This window comes from Sciurus carolinensis, chromosome 16 (assembly GCF_902686445.1).
Source record: "Sciurus carolinensis chromosome 16, mSciCar1.2, whole genome shotgun sequence".
Classification (NCBI taxonomy): Eukaryota; Metazoa; Chordata; class Mammalia; order Rodentia; family Sciuridae; genus Sciurus; species Sciurus carolinensis.
Genome location: NC_062228.1, coordinates 59,189,781 through 59,205,192, shown reverse-complemented (window position 1 = coordinate 59,205,192; position 15,412 = coordinate 59,189,781). Strand labels below are relative to the sequence as shown.

Below are 15,412 nucleotides of genomic sequence, written 5' to 3'. Positions count from 1 at the left end.
GAATATACTAGCGGCGATAGGCGTTTTTCCTTTCCTCAGAGCCAAGGCCGGAGCCCCAACACAGGCGCGTGCACTGGATGCCTCGGGGCGGAGACCAGCCTGGCGCCGGGGGCCGAGCCCCGAGAACGGCGCGTACTATAAAGCGGGACTCGCTGCGGCCCGGCACGCCTTGCGCAGTGGGAGGATCGGGTGAGGTTGGTGCTTTTGGCTCAATGTGCCGTTCAGTCTGTGCGGCGGGGCAGTGGGGCGCACGTGTCGCGAGGTGTCCGGGGCTGTGGCGGGAGTGACCGTGTCGCGTGAACGGGGTCACGATCTCTACCGGGCCTCATCGAGGGCGCTCGGGGTTGAGCCTGGGGGTTCGGCGGTGGGAGGGTGGAGGCACTTGCGGGGCATTCCTTCCACCAGGTGGGTCGGGCGCGGGGCGCCGGGGCGGGCCTTCCTTTGTCTGCTGCACTGCCGGGCTGCGCCATTTCTCCTGCCCACGTCGCGGCCCTCCGCCATCTTGTCGCGTTTGGGGATGGGTGAGAGGGGGTGTGACTTGTTCTCCTTTCTGAGGATTTCCACCTTTGTGCTAGCTTCAGGCTCGCCTTGGGGACGCACTCTTGTTCAGATTCTGGAGGCTGGCGTTTTTGTGCAAGCCAGAACAGACAGGGATGGAAGAGAAGGGGGGCTTGGGGTTTCTGAAGGGGCAGAGAGAAGATGCCGACTTACCAAGGAAGAAGTGGGTCTCCAAGTGAATTGGCCTGTTTCAGGAAACCAGATAAGAGTAGACTTAGTAGAAAGGAAACGAGGCCTTTGCTCACCTGAAAAAATCCTGAGGGGCAGTGCGGATGTCAGGGTGCTGTTAACTTTAATTCTGGCCTTGATTCCTTAAGGTCTTCTGGAACATGGGCTTCAAGACAACTGAGAATGCCACTACCCTGCCTTGGAGCCCCAGCCTGGAGGGAGCTAGCTAATTTTCTTCTCCCTCAGCAACCCAAAACTAGACTCACGTCCCAAATATTCCTTTTTGAAGCTCCTTTTTATCTTTTATTGTTAAAATCTGGACCTGTGGGAAAGTAGATGTCATTTAACAGGTGTTACATCTTACTGTATTTGCAAGTAAATTTCATAATTCACCCAAAGTAGTTAAACCCTTGTGCCCTAAGGCTGACAGTGCTGTTAACGAAGATAATTTCTGCACATCGTTATCCGCAACCTTCTTTGTGTTCAGTGTTCCTGGATCATCCTAAATGACTCTCGCAGCAGATTTAAAGCCTGACTCAGTTAAGGGTCTCTGACCATTGCTTATATTGCTTAGCTTTGTTTTCTCCCAGATTATTATCTTTTCTCATGCCTCCCTCTAGGTTCTTTGGAAGGATTTGCATCTTAGTGTTCATGGTTCAGGGTCATTAGCAGGTATAGCCAGTATAGAAAACGTTGGGGCCCTTTTCATGTGATGTGTTTGGAGGTTCATCTCAGGAGTACTGCCTTGTGGAACTATGGCAATAGGAAGTTGGGGACTGGTGAGTTTTGTTTTCCAGTCTGTGCTCTGTTCGCTTGGCCTATCTGTGACGATATGTGGCCCTGGAGACCTGGTTGCAGAAGATCTGGGGTTCCCATGATGTCTAGCACTGGGCTCTGACCATCCATGAAGACACAGTGCTCTCCAGGACCTTTGACACCTGGGGGTCTGAGGAACCCTGGTTTTGATGGTCTGGACATATGAACTATTTCTTCACACCCTCATGAAGTCCTTCCTGTGTTACAGGTGTATCTTCTAGCGGAGGGACTACCCATCATCATCCCATCTTGGTAAGAACTTGCTCCAATGTTCTGATCTATCCAGGTCTAAAATTCCTTACCCTCATCTTTGGTGACTTCACATAAGATGTCTCTGGGACCTAATTTATGTACCAGCAGTCCTACCCAGGATTTACATACAAAACCCATTTTGTAGCCACAGAAACCCAGGCAGCTAGTCAGGATCCAGACCCCAGCTCTGCTGTTCCTTGGCTTGGAGCTAAATGGTCAGCAAGCAGTCCCTCTCCTAAGCTTCAGTTGCTATATTTGTAGGGTAGATACATCATCAGGAGCAGATGGTCTAAATCATTTGCACAGTTGAGTGGGTGCTGGTGGCATTTCCTGCTTTCCAAAGGCAAAGGTTGAATAAGATGGGAAGAAAAGTATTTGGGTTTTAGGGAGAAGGACTAATCAAAAATTCAATTTTCAGACTCAGTAGAGGAAATGAAACAACAACTCTCAGTGTTATCTTTGCCTCTCACGTTGCAGGTTTTGTGGACTGGATACAGTGTACCTTTTAGCAAAACTTAGTGGCTTCTAGTCGGTCATTTGGATATAATTTGATATTTGAAGGAACCTTAAATATACACAGCAGTCGTTGTAAAAATATCAGGATTTATCTTGAGAATGTTTCATGAGTGTTTAAAAGGGCTACATCATAAGATAGGCATATGTTTGTGTTACTGGAAAGAAACAAGTGTTCTCATTTCTAGGAGTTTCCATTGTTAAGGTGTCGGGAGCAGTTGACCTCAAAGTGTTTTCTCTGCTCTTGGAGGCTTCAGACCCTCTGTCTGTATTGATAATCCAGGGTGTCCCCTGTAGAGACCTGGACAGATATGGGTGTAGGGAATTCCTGGGGAAAGGGAGTCACCAAGGTGCTTTTTGGGCAGGGATGTGACGTGAGCAGAGACTCGTCTTGAGGGAAATGAACTCTGAGCTCTGCCCGGGTCCCACGGAAAGACAGGCCTTCCTGGTTTTCACACAAGCCCATGTGAGATCACTTTCCAAGTTAGAGTGCCTTGGTGGTGCCAGGTAGGCTGCAAGACGTGCTTAGGGAAAAGCACACCTGCCACTTCCACTCCAAAGCTGCCTGTAGGCTGCCCACCAAGCACGTCCAGTCCCACCATCCAGCGGAGGAGCAGCCTCCGGGTGCCTTAGGTCAGTTGACTGTGAATCATAACAAAGCAACACGTAGGATTAAGCTGAACAGTGAGAAGTGGCCTGGGGGAGCTGGGGGCTGGTCCCCGAGCATCTCCAGGGGCAGGTATCCATCATTTTCTTACCTAGATCTCTGTACACTAACCAGCACTGTCCTCTTCAGGACTGCAGGTGACCTTGGGACCTGAATAAGTGGGGGAAACACCAGGACCCCTGTGATGTCCAGCACTGGGCTCTGACCACTCTTTGAGGACAAGGTGCCCCCCCAGGACCTTTGACACCTGGGGGTCTGAGGGGTCCTGGTAGGGGGTAGATTGGGGGTGCCAAAGATTTGCCTGTACCCTACCAACCTCTTCCCCCTCCCCTGCTCTTTCCTGTCTGTAGGTGGTTTCTCCAGGTGTCCTGCTGCCCGCTTTCCTCCTGGTAAGGGCTGAAGAGGCTGCCTGTTGGTAGGGAGCGCAGCCTGGCACCATGCACTCCTGAGGCAGCGGCTTCCTTAATCTCCACAGTAACCCTGTTCCCTGAGGGATGGGGCGTGGTGCTGGGGCTGGGTTGCTGTCCTCTCAGGGTTGTTAGGGGACCCCCCATGATGTCCAGCACTGGGCTCTGACTGCCCCTGAAGACATAGTGCCACCCAGGACCTTTGACACCTGGGGATTTGAGGGACCCTGGCTCCAGGGAGGTGCTGGGGTGGGGGTGGCCCTTTCTACTTCCTGCAGCTTATGCAGCAGTGCTCCTCCTGATCCTCTTGCTCTTCCCTGCCTTGGGGCAGCTGTGGCCATGGCTGAGAGAGTGCTGGCACCCACCCAGATGGGCCGGGGAGACCGCTACTATACATACACTGAGCTCCTGGCCATTTCTCGGCGCTTCAAGCAGAACCCCAACGAGCTTATGATCACCTGGATCCTGCGGGTGTACGACCAGGGTGGCCCAGCTCTGTCCCTGAATTCTGGGGAGCTGGCGCTGCTGGGTGACCTAACCCATGATGCCATCTTCAACTACCACTGCAAGACGCTGCGGGGCGGCTGCCAGACACTGCTCACCTGGCTGTTGCAGGCCTGGCGCCGGCGCTGGGAGTCCTTCCTGCACTTTGAGGCCACTGAACTGCCTTTCCGACCCTGGACCACCATGGAGGAGGGCATCCAGCTGGTGCGTGAGCTGGGCATGCTAGACTGGATCTACCGTGAGCCGTCCTCTCCACCCTCACCTCCCGCACCTGAGTATGCGGCACCAGAGGACGTGCCCTTCACTCAGGGCCTGCAGCGGCGCCTGCTGACAGCAGCGCCCTCAGAGCTGCGGCTGTCGCTGGTCAGCCTGCTGGTCAAGGGCATGACGGTGCTGGAGGCTGTGATGGAGATCCAGACAATTGCTGATGTGGGTTTACTCTGGCGCCAAAGCCAGCCAGGCCGTGCCAAGCTCATGCTGGGGCCCAACCCCACGCGCAAAGACCTCACGGGCTGGCTGCTCAGTCATGGAGTGCCCAGGGAGAGGGTGGATAAGCAGCCCACCAAGGTCCTCCTGGAGCTGTACATCAAAGAGGCCAAGCGCAGCCGCAGCCAGCCACTCTATGGGCTGGGAGAGGAACAGCCACCACCGCCCCCCTACTCTGACCAGGCCTGCGGGGAGGAGCCGCCCATGCGCCATGACTAGGCCCTTCCTGATGACACCTAGTGGGTGGGCTGGGGAGGGAGCCCAAACTCCAGAAGAGCGGGCCCAGTCAGGCACAGAGCCTGTGTGCTTCCCCGTACCTCTAGCACTCTCACATCACGTTTGGGACCTCTGAAGAAAGGGGCGCCCTTGTCCATGGCTGCTCCCATAAGCACTGACCGGAGCTGTGGAGTGAGTGAGCCATCAAAACAGCCACTTGCCCAGTTGGGCCTTGGAGTGGGTTGTGCCATTTTGTTGATCTCAGCCTGGCAGCAGGGTGTCTGGGCACAGTGGTGTACCCAGCCTCTGATGTTTGAGCCCAAAAGTCCTGTAGGCCAAGTGGAAACCCTGTGGTCCACACCACCTGACACCTTTTTACTTTTTTTTTGTTTTAGATGCAGTATTTCTATTTTATGTTAAGCATATGTGACACTTTGGTTTTAGTGAAGGTCATGTCCCTCGAGGTCCTGTTTTCCTCTGTTTTGATGCTTCCTTTTAAGGTATGTTTTGCTGAGTGCCCCTCAGGTAGGGCCTGCCCATTCTTTCAGGTGGGTCTGGTTTCTAATCTAATACTGGCCTCAGGCCAGTATCTGAGGTAGGTTTAGTAGGATTTCAACCAGAATCACAGCTTTGGGGACAACTGGTGGTTCTGCTTTCACAGGCACTCATTAAATGGTACACACATCGCCCTCTGAGTTGTGTTTGATTTGATCCTGCGTGGACTTGGGTGTTGAGCTGGATCCAAGGTAGGGAAGGTACACCTGGGCTTGACCATCTGAGGCAGCCAGGTGGGAACTGGTCCTAGCAACCAGATGGTCCCCTACCCCCACTTGAGTCTGTGGCCTATGGACCTGCTATAAGCAAGAAACAGCCTCAGGACCAGAAAGTACAAATGGGTCACAGCTGTTGCCTTCGGTGTTGGAGGCCCTGTGACCACTGGCACCTACCTTTGGTGGTGATGGGCAAACAGGGTGGTAAGGTGTTGTTTGGATGGGGTCCTGTAGTCCAGGGTCACTGTAACCACTGGTTCTCAGCTGCGGTGGAAGGGCGGAGCTTCCCTCAGGGCCAGTGGTTAGTGGCAGTAGCACAGGCACTGAGGTGGCTTCCCACCTCAGCACCCAAAGGCGTACTTTGGGATCTTTGCCCAACCTGTAGGCAGGCAGTCATATGTGGCTGGGACCTGGGCTTGCTTTTTTTAGACCTGAATTTAACTGTGGTCATGGGTGACCATGCTGACCAGCCTCAGGGATGTGCCCTGCTCCCACCCCATCCTGGAGTGACCAACCCCCTCTGCTCTTTCTTGGGGGCTACTGCCTGAGGGGGGTGTGGAGGTGGGTGACCCCTGCATGCTTGTCATCTGTAAGCATGGGAGTGCTGGGATGGCCACAAGAAGCGTCCAGGTGTGTGTGTGTGCATGCTGGCTTAGCACGGGGAGCCCACCCAGCCCTGTTTCACGCGCACAGACAGCGACAAGCCAGAGCAGCGGGTGAACACGTGTTGGGATCCAGTTGGCTGAGGGGAGGGGTTGCCCCAAGCTCCCAGCTCACACGGCCCCCCCTAAGGCCCGCAGGCAGCCTGGTCTCCAGGCCAACAGGCCAAGCCCCAGACTGAGCATGGCCAGTAGGGCCACAGCTCCAGCCAGCAAGGGCACTGCTGTGGCTGCAGGAAGAACGTGAGGGTTGTGGATCCTGGGCCTGGGGGATCCCCAGCGCAGAGGGCTGTCACCTGGGGGAGTGGTAGGCTCATAGCCGTGGCAGGGAGCCCCTCGAGCTGGTGGTCGGGCTGAAGCAGTCAGCTGGTGGAAGTGCCCTAGGGGGCAGGGGGCTGGGCACCCAGGGAGGCTGAGGGACAGGGGCAGGCGGGCAGAGTCATTGCGGTAGAAGAGGGAGATGGTGACGTTCCTGGAAGGAGAGGAGACAGTGGTACCTGACCTACCTCTGACCCTGGTTGGAGGAAGAGCCCCACTCAGGGAGAAGTGCTCCTGACTCCCACCTGTCAATCACCCAAGTATCCCTTCCAGGCGAGTTCCTGAGCACTGCCCTCTGCCTGAACATCGCCCCTCAAGAGTTCAGCCAGGCTCATTCCCCTGGCCAACGCCAGTCCTCACCCTCCATCTTCAGCCGGGTCTCTGAGACGTTTCCGGAACTCAAAACCAAGGCAGGCAGCATAGGGCGGGGTGTGCCCGTCATAGAGGCCCAGGGCCCCTAGGAGGGCCAGCAGGGTGCTGTCATGCTGCAGGCAGATCCAAAAGCTGAGACAGAGCTCCTCCCTTGGTAACTCCCAAACTAGTCTTGCTCATCTAGCTGCCTCCCAGATGGTCCCAAGCCACCTAGGACCGGCCCACCAAGCCTGCACCTGCCTCCTCACCTGGGGGAACAGGTACCCCAGTTACAGGTAGCCACTTAATAAAGGCAGTCAAAGGCAATATATGACTGTGCGGCTTGGTGAAGCAGCCTGTCCTTCCAGAGGAGCTAAACCTAATGCCATCGCCTCCCTCCTTCCAGAGTGTATCTCTAGCAATTGGATCTGCAAGTATGATCTAGGGATGTGGGTACCCAAGGCAGTGGGCCAAGGTTGCATTAGGACCACCCACTCTTCCTCACCCAAATTGACATGACCGTCCCAGAGCCCATGAGGCACGCACGCCCTTGCTTCCCAAGGACTCACAGCTGAGTACATGACCATCTTGAGGGGCAGTCCCAGGCGCTGAACCCGGGAGAAGTTGGCGAGGATAGCGTCCAGCAAAATCCCTGAAAGGGCAGGAATGGTGCTTAGAACCCGCCCACCAGAGGGAGGAACCTCAGCCCCGCACCTTCCCGCCTCCCAGCCCGACACCTCACCCCCTGTCAGCTGGGCCTTCTCTGCTGCCCGGGGGGGCCCCACATGGGCCCCAATATCCAAAGCCGAGATCTGGGCCAGCGTCCTCAGGACATCAGGGGAGGCCCAGGATGGGAGGGGAAGTCCGTGGGCTTGCTGGGGAGACAAGGAGGGAAGACGGGGCACATCCAGAGCTGCCCCACCCCATTAACTGTGCAGCTCCTTCCTGCCCCTTGGGGGAAGGAAGTCATGGTGAGGGCAATAGTGATTTTTGGGGGGTACTGGGGATTGAACCCAGGGGTGCTGTACCACCGAGCCACACCCTCAGTCCTTTTAATATTTTATTTTGAGACAGGGTCTCACTAGTTGCCAAGGCTGGCCTGGACTCGCAAGCCTCCTGCTCGGCCCCCTGAGCGTCTGGGGTTACAGGCATAGCCACTGCGCCAGCAGCAGTAGTGACCACTAATGAGCAGTTGCGGTGATCTCATCCTACGGTCCAGAAGCTCTTCTCTGACTCCATCCGGCACAGGCGTTTGGGGCTCCAGACGTGGACTTTGGAAGGCTCTGACGGTGCCAGCAGCCGCGGGGCAGGGCAACCCTGCAACCCAGCACACCACCCCTCCACGCGTGGCAGCACTCAGGTCAGCTCCTGCTGCCCAAGTGTTGGTTTCTGGAACTTTGCTGATGAGAGGATAGCAGAGAAAGTATGGCCAAAACAGCCTCCACCCCTGTGTGGCCCACAGAGTGCCAGCTGCTCCCAGAAGCCCAGGATGTGGATTGGCCATTTTAATCTTTGCAGTGACCACAGAGGTGATGGGCAGCCATTCCTGCTCTGCAGATGGGAACCAAGTCACAGGCTATACCTCTCACCTGAGGAATCCCAGTAGCACGGACAAAGTTAGGATTTGAACCCGTTGACTGGGAGCAGCAGGGCAGGGGACTCACCTGGCAGATGAGCGTGTCTAGAACTTTCCAGGCTCTGTGCAGTGGCTCCCCGACCAGCGTCAGCCCCGTGAAGTTGCTCAGGCGAGTCAGGAAGTCCTGGGGACACGGGCCTGGTGAGCCTCGATCCTGGTGGCACCCCGCCCCCAGCCACCACCCTGCTCACCGTCCAGCCCTCCAGGGCCTCCTGGTACTCGGCGGCCTCCGTGGACTCCTGCAGTAGCTCATGGTACCGGGGACAGCTGCGCATGGGGAACCTCAGCAGCTGAAGGAAACCGAGGCTCAGCGGACGGCAGCCAGCCCGGGGCTCAGGCCCTGTCTCCCTCCCAGTCTCTCCTGAATCCAGCTGAGTCGCAGGCGGCTGGTGGCTCGCCCACTCTGGACAGCTCAACCCGGAGACAAGTTCACTGCTTTGAGCCATTGGAGGCTTCTGGAAGCTGACCAACCCCCAGGCCTAGAGCCGCCTCTGCCCCTGTCCATCACAACCTCTGTCTCTCTTCCTCTCCCACCTCTGTCTAGCTCCCAGACCTTGTCCTCGGCAACAGGCACTGTGTGCACGGGGATTGGCCTCCAGTCTGCCTCAGGGCTCCCGGGGGCTGCCTCCGGGAACAGCCCGGCCAGGTTGGCCTGAGCGCTCTCCAGGGTCCGGTCAAAGTCTGTGCTCCGGATGTACACCTGGCAGGGGGCATGGGACAGGAGGGCGGGGTCAGCTGTGGTGGCAAATCAATCACTTTAGATTCAGTTTGGCATAGGTTAAAGGTCATGGAAACAGGTTAAAGATTAGGCAGGGGGTGTCAAAATGCAAAGTGGCTTCAAGTTCTGGCCTTGAAATATGTCAGAGGTCAATGTCAGAGGTCAATGTTGGAGGGCAGGGATTGGGTAGACATGTTGGTCGAAGGGGGTCAGAGTTGGTGGGATTGGAGTCAAGCGGTCAAGACGAGGGCAGGGAGGAAATGGAGCCACAGTTCAGTGCGTGATCCTCAGAGGAATCAGGTCAGAGGCCAAGGGACCTGATCCTAAATAGAAGATGTCGGAGGAGACAGAAAAGGAAGGTTAGAATGAATGAAGGGCAGAGATCAAAGGCTGGCAGTCAGGAGGTTGGAAAGAACCAATCAAATTTAGGAGTCAGAAGGTCTAGCTGGAGTCAGTGGGAGTCAAGACAAAGGCAGAGGCCAGAAAATAAGATCAGAGTTGATGGAGGTCAGAGGTCAAGGGTCAGGCTGAGGTGAGAAGTCAATGTGGGTTCATTCATGACTCTGAGGTCCATGGACTGCAGGTCAAATTGAGGGACGTCAAAGGCCAGAGGTGGAGCCCAGAGAGCGCACTGGAGTCAAAGGTGGGCGGACAGCGGGCCATGTAGGGGTCAACGGGCAGTACCTCCTCCCGCCGGTACTGGGGACTCAGAAAGGACTTGTAGCGCCTCCGCAGGAAGTGGCCCAGCTCCAGCTGCTGGCGGACTCCCTCCTGGGGACAGAGCAGGCCTCAGCACACCCTCCTCACCCTGCCACATGCTTACCCCCCCGCCCACATCTCACCCTGGTCAGCTGGCCCAGGCCTCGAGGCCACAGAGCAGAGGCGGCTTCCTTGTGTGGGTCTGTGGGGTAGGAGGCCAGCGGGGCGCGGTCGCCATGGCGGAACACCTGGGGACAAACGGGGTCAGGGCTGGCCTGGGGGAGGTGAGGGGCCCAGGTAGGTGGGGGCAGCTCACCAGAGCCACGAATGCCAGGGGTCCTTCTGGCAGGGCCTGGGGGGGCAGCTGCAGCAGCAGCAGCAGGAGGGGCAGTCCAGCAGTGTGGCCCTGGAACCCCAGCCCGGCCATCTCCACGCAGCCCAGACGCTGAGCTCAGCCGCCGACTGAGCCGCGGCCTCGCCTGCTCATTACCCTCTGCCGCATCCCGGGCGCAGGCCCCGGCACGCCCCCAGGTGCCGGCCAGCCTGGATCAACCCACATACTCTCCACCACAGCTCCAGGAGGAAGGCAGAGTTACCACCAGCCCACGTCTCGTAGACAGGGAAACCACGGCACAGAGGGCCCAGCCATTGCCTGGGGAAAAACTCCTGGCCGAGCTGGCATTTGAACCCTGCCTGCCGCCTTAAGCCTGGAAGTAGCCACAGGAAGAGAGACCCAATGCTGCCTCACAGTCTAGACCCCCCCCTCTGCTCTCTCCTCCTTTCTCCTTCCCCTACTCCGAATCTGTTCTTCCTTTCCTTTCTCCTAAATGCTGTGACTCTTCAAGGCCTTCTCCGGCTCCTTGGAGATTATCTTCTTCCACCTGCACCTGTCAAAACCAGCAGGACCCAGTGGTTGGACACACAAGTCCAATAATTGGACAGACTGGGTTCAAATCTCAGTTTCACCATTTATAAGCTGTGTGACTTCGGGCAAGTTATTACACCTCTCTGTGCCTTAATTTCACAAAATGGGTCAGATGAGTTGAAATATATTCAGCAATATATTCAGAGAAAGGGATTTTCAAAGAGTAAGTACTAGGAAGTTTGTTGGTTGGTTTTAGTTAGTGGGGATTGACTCCAGGGGTGGCTAGGCAAGCACTCAACCACTGAGCTACATCCCCGGCCCTTTTTATTTTATTTTGAGACAGGGTCTCGGGTAGTTGCCAGTGCTGACCTTGAACTTGCGATCCTTCTGCCTCCGCCTCCTGAGTAGCTGGAATTGCATGCATGCGCCTCCCTGCCCAACTGCCTCCTCTTTTCTATGGCAGGAGCACTTTCTTCTTATCTGATCCCCACTCTCTTTTCAAATGTCCCCCAATTTCTCTCCAAATCTTTACAGTTGTTTTGTCCAGTCCAGAGCCCATCACCTGTCTAACCTTGTCATAGGTCTTGTTGAATTTTTTTTAAATGTAGAAAGTCCACTTGCCTTTGTTTTGATTAGCGACACAGACTTGTTGGCAAGATGATGCTGAATGTCTTGTCTTCTGGAATCTTCTTGTTGACGCCCCCAAGGTATCATTTTACAGTCCGTTATCGTGATCTGTGGCAGTTGCGTTGTAAAACTTCAAACCCTGAGTCCGTGAATAAAGAACTACCACTTCACCAAAATATGTATAAATAAAATACATATTAATAAAATCAACATTTCCCCTAATATATACACAAATGCTCCTCAACAGCCCACCATAAGTTGAAGACGTTGCAAGTCAGAAATGCAGTCAACGCCCGGGCCCGCCGAGCCCCACAGCCTGGCAGACCCTCGCAGGGTGGTCACTGCCTCTGTGGCTCAGTGCTCAGGGCGGTGGGAGAGGATCGCCCCACCCCTCCCGGGTCCAGGAAAAGAGCAAAACTCAGGATTCCAAGTCCGGTTCTTACCTGGGCATGGCTCTGGACCATTGTAAAGTCGAGTACTCACAATGCAAACCACCATAAGCCGGGAACTGTGTGTCTTTACATTTTCCAGAAGCAAATCATTGTATTTACTGGTCCCATGTCCCCAGGTACCCAGCGTGACTACTGCAGATCAAGAGAGCAAACCTGCAGTAGATAATGAGGGAGACACTCGGAATAGCTAGACCCTATGTCCTGGCTTCTTGTGGTAGATATAGAGAGAGCGAGGGGAGGGAGAGAGGGAGGGAGAGAGAGGAGCAGATGCATATTGTATAATATAATCTTAAGTTCCAAAACTACCTGGTAGAGTCTACTTCTTTATATTAAAAACAAACAGGCTAAGTCATAAGGGAGCCCCTCCCGGGCTCCCCACTAAGGTGCCGGAGCACAGGCTTCCACTCAGCCAGCCACTCCTGCCCCGCACGCCCTCAGTCCCCGTCGGGGACATCGCTGCTGGGAGTGGAGACCAGAGGCAGAGCACAGGCAGCCTCCCCACCTCCACTGGGACCACGCATCATGCACCTCAAAAGTGTCCTTTCTAGGCGTCCGTGAGTGGCCCAAGGCCCCTGAGCGTCGCGTGGGGCGCAGACACATCTCGGCAAGGAGGGGCGTGCACGGCCTGGAGCCAGCCTGCGCAGGGAGGGTCAGCGTGCCTGCGCCTTCCTCCCTGTTCCTGGAAGTTCCTTCTAAAGGCAGGAGGGACAGAAGTGTGGCCAGTGCCTACAGAGTGAGTGGGAGGTGGCCCAGTGCCCGGGCTGTCACAGCCAAAGTGCGTCACTGTCCCTAAGGTCCAGAGGCAGGGAGCTGCTGCCGCTGTCACTGCCACAGTTTCACCTGACAACTGCCAACCCCACACCAAACTGGTGACCAGACGCCGAAAGGCCAACCCAACCCTGCATCGCTGTCCCTTGTATCTGGCGGGTGAGGGGGCCACCTTACCTGTTGCCCTGGGTGTGAGTTCTGGACTCTCCCATTTATCCATCTCGATGCCAAATTCAGAGACCCCGTGTGGCATCTCATGCCTGTGTCCAGCTCTCCCCTAATGCCCTGTAGAAATGTCCCTTCTACCCAGAATGCACTTCCCTGGTCACCACGGCCACCATTCTGGTCTCCCCGACAACTCCCTCTTGGTTCCAGAGGTTTCTCCCCTCTGACTCAGAGGCCAGGGAAAGGGAGAGAGAGGTGCAGCCGGCTGCGGCCAAGGTCTTAATGGCCATGAACTTCCAGGAAGTGAGGACAGGGGAGGAAGGCCAGGGGCGGGGCCAGGACAGAGGGGAAGGGCCCTGACCTCTGACCTCCTTCCCTAGAATGTGACCCTCGCCATGGCTGTGTTCACCATCCTTGCCTCCATCTACTTCTTCAACAAGGTGAGGGGACAGAGGGTGCAGGTGGGGCCGAGGTCCTCTCTGCTCCTGTTCGGTCATCTCAGTCTCTTTCTCTCCCATGTCTCTGTCTTTGCATCTCTTCCTCCCACAGGCTCAGCAGTGAGAAGACACAGGCTTCCCAGCCCAGAAGCCTGGTCTCCACCCACCTGCACCATGCCCCTGGCCTCGGAGACCAAATAAACATACAGCATTAGGAGACCCTGCTCCTGCTCCTGTCCCTGGGAGGGCCAGCCCCCTGGGTCTGAGGGAGGGGGCTGGGCCTGGACCCCTGGGTCTGAGGGAGGAGGCTGGGCCTGGACCCCTGGGTCTGAGGGAGGAGGCTGGGCCTGGACCCCTGGGTCTGAGGGAGGAGTCTGGGCCTTGACCTCTGGGTCTGAGGGAGGAGGCTGGGCCTTGACCTCTGGGTCTGAGGGAGGAAGGGAATGAAACCTCAGACTTTCAGATGCCTCATCTTGGAGCTGGGTTTGGGGAATGATTGGAGTCTCAGGTGTACTCAGAGAGGAGGAAAGACATTCCCACTCCAGGTACAAAGACACAGATGGGAGAAAGAACAGGGCAAATTCACTACCCAGCACCAGAACAGCCTACTTCGTACTTCAGACTCGTTACTTCTCTCCAAACCTTGGCTTCTCCTCTCTGTAGGACAAAGGTGGAAATCTTTGTCTGGTGGGTCCTGGAAGGGTGCAGCAAGGATGAACTGACATCAAAGTTGTGAATGGACGTACTTGAACAGCAAAGGGTCTGTAGTTACCAACATCCTATTCATCATTATTTTATTGTGTGAACACACTTCCTCTTTTCTTAGCAAACTCCTATTCAACCTTGGATACCCACTCTCCATGTCCCTTCATATAAAGGTGATCAAAGCCCCAAGTTCACAACCTGTTAAGTGGCCACCTGGATTGCTACCCGCCCACCCCATTCCCTACCCCCATTCCCGGATCCCCAGTGAATGCCCAGGGGCCAACCCAGCCTTTGCTTGAGGTTCATTCACCAGGTCTCATCTGGTTAGAAGCAATTTCAACTCAATATCTGAAAAGTCAGCTTCTGAATAGTGATTGTACATCATTTTCCAAGGAAAGGACTGAACAGATTAGTAGTCTTAGTATGATTTTAGCTCAGGTTAATGTTGTTTTATTGGATTACAAATACGTTAGGCCAATTATTTCAGCATAATTGGAAATAGCCCCTCCGAAATTCTCCAAAGCATCCTAATTTGATGAGTCCTTGGTTGCAAAACGACGAAGAACCACAAGGTGGCGGTTTTGGACCGTTTTCCTCAGCAGAACTTAGTCCGCGCGAGGGTCGCGCTCCGCAGAGGAACGTGGATTTCCGCAAAACCGTAATTCTAGGACCTGGGAGGTCTGGCCGCTCCCCTCTCCTCCCCGCTTGGGCTTGGGCTTCCTCTCCCCGGACCCTGCCCCAGCCTCCCATCTCCTCCAGGCTCAGAGGGGCCTTCTCTGGAGCCGACGCTGCCTTCCCTGCTCACTGATGGCTGGGGTCCCCGCCCCCAACCCAACCCGGCCTGGCACGGAGGCTGGGCTAACCCGACTCCCTCCGGTTTCGTTTTAAAAATCCCACCTTCCCCTGTGGCCCCTCTGCTCTATATAGAACTCAAAGATGGTCAAAAAGGCCACACGCCCATGCCTTTACCCTGGCTGTACCCGCAGCCTGCCGTACCTTCCCACTTCTGCTGTGCGTCCCGCCTCCAATGCTCCCCGCACAGGGAAGTGAGCCTCTGCTGCCCGCCCCTCCCCACCGCCTCTCTCTGCGCCCTCGGGATGGATTGGCTGTCGTTTTTTAAATCACGCCGACAAAGCGTCGTCTGTCTTCCCGCTCCCGGGTTCGACCACTTAAGACTTCTCGGTGCCCTGGGAGCTGTCAAAGTTCCGTTCGCACCACCACAGACACGTGGAGACGGACGGCTCGGCTCCGGCTGGCTGCCCTGTGCCTCCCCGGGGAGCTTTTGAAATTCCCAGAGCCCAGCTCCACCCTGACCACTTAAACCACCAGGCCTGGGGGTGGGCTCCCCCTGGAGATACCAAGGTGCAACCAGGGTCAAGAGGCATCCTGGGATGCATTTCCTGAAGACAAAAAGACAGCTGTTCGGCCTTGGAGCTGAGCGCAGGCAGTTCTGTGGCTGCTTCAGACTCCAAAAGTGGCGCAAAGATAAACTCTGAGTTTGGAAACGTTTGGAAGTTTGGAAGGAAGGTGGTTTCCCAGGACCCGGCAGGGAAGGGTGGATCAGAGGGACTTGGAGATCTACCACCCGCCAGCGCAGCCTGGTTTTGTTCTGTTCCACCTGGAAAGCCAGGATGGGTCACCCTAGGCCTCCTGCT

General features: G+C 56.0%; 2 protein-coding genes and 3 non-coding genes across 10 annotated transcripts; 4 read left to right on the top strand and 1 right to left on the bottom strand.

Annotated features, from left to right (window-relative positions):
* Positions 1-62: 62 nt before the first annotated feature.
* On the top strand, positions 63-5,272 carry LOC124967337 (Friend virus susceptibility protein 1-like). Of its 6 annotated transcripts, none has more exons than XM_047529525.1 (4): positions 63-194; positions 1,751-1,794; positions 3,325-3,363; positions 3,660-5,272. In XM_047529525.1, the coding sequence occupies exons 1-4, from the start codon at positions 78-80 to the stop codon at positions 4,588-4,590; spliced, it is 1,131 nt and encodes a 376-aa protein (XP_047385481.1). In that variant the 5' UTR covers positions 63-77; the 3' UTR covers positions 4,591-5,272. The 6 variants fall into 6 exon arrangements, with proteins under 6 accessions (XP_047385481.1, XP_047385484.1, XP_047385483.1 ...); XM_047529528.1 differs by having other exon boundaries at positions 117-189; positions 3,713-5,272; XM_047529527.1 differs by having other exon boundaries at positions 149-194; positions 3,713-5,272.
* LOC124967642 (small nucleolar RNA SNORD88) lies at positions 1,593-1,683 on the top strand. Its single transcript, XR_007105564.1, has one exon. It is a non-coding gene; the product is annotated as a small nucleolar RNA SNORD88 (small nucleolar RNA).
* On the top strand, positions 3,148-3,240 carry LOC124967643 (small nucleolar RNA SNORD88). Its single transcript, XR_007105565.1, has one exon. It is a non-coding gene; the product is annotated as a small nucleolar RNA SNORD88 (small nucleolar RNA).
* Positions 3,519-3,609, top strand: LOC124967644 (small nucleolar RNA SNORD88). The gene has a single exon (XR_007105566.1). It is a non-coding gene; the product is annotated as a small nucleolar RNA SNORD88 (small nucleolar RNA).
* Positions 5,273-6,052: 780 nt separating the features above from the next.
* On the bottom strand, positions 6,053-10,361 carry Acp4 (acid phosphatase 4). The gene is made up of 10 exons (XM_047529524.1): positions 10,055-10,361; positions 9,882-9,986; positions 9,724-9,810; positions 8,875-9,021; positions 8,513-8,611; positions 8,350-8,445; positions 7,428-7,560; positions 7,255-7,337; positions 6,695-6,819; positions 6,053-6,488 (listed from the first exon to the last, which is right to left on the bottom strand). The coding sequence occupies exons 1-10, from the start codon at positions 10,163-10,165 to the stop codon at positions 6,131-6,133; spliced, it is 1,344 nt and encodes a 447-aa protein (XP_047385480.1). The 5' UTR covers positions 10,166-10,361; the 3' UTR covers positions 6,053-6,130.
* Positions 10,362-15,412: the final 5,051 nt, after the last annotated feature.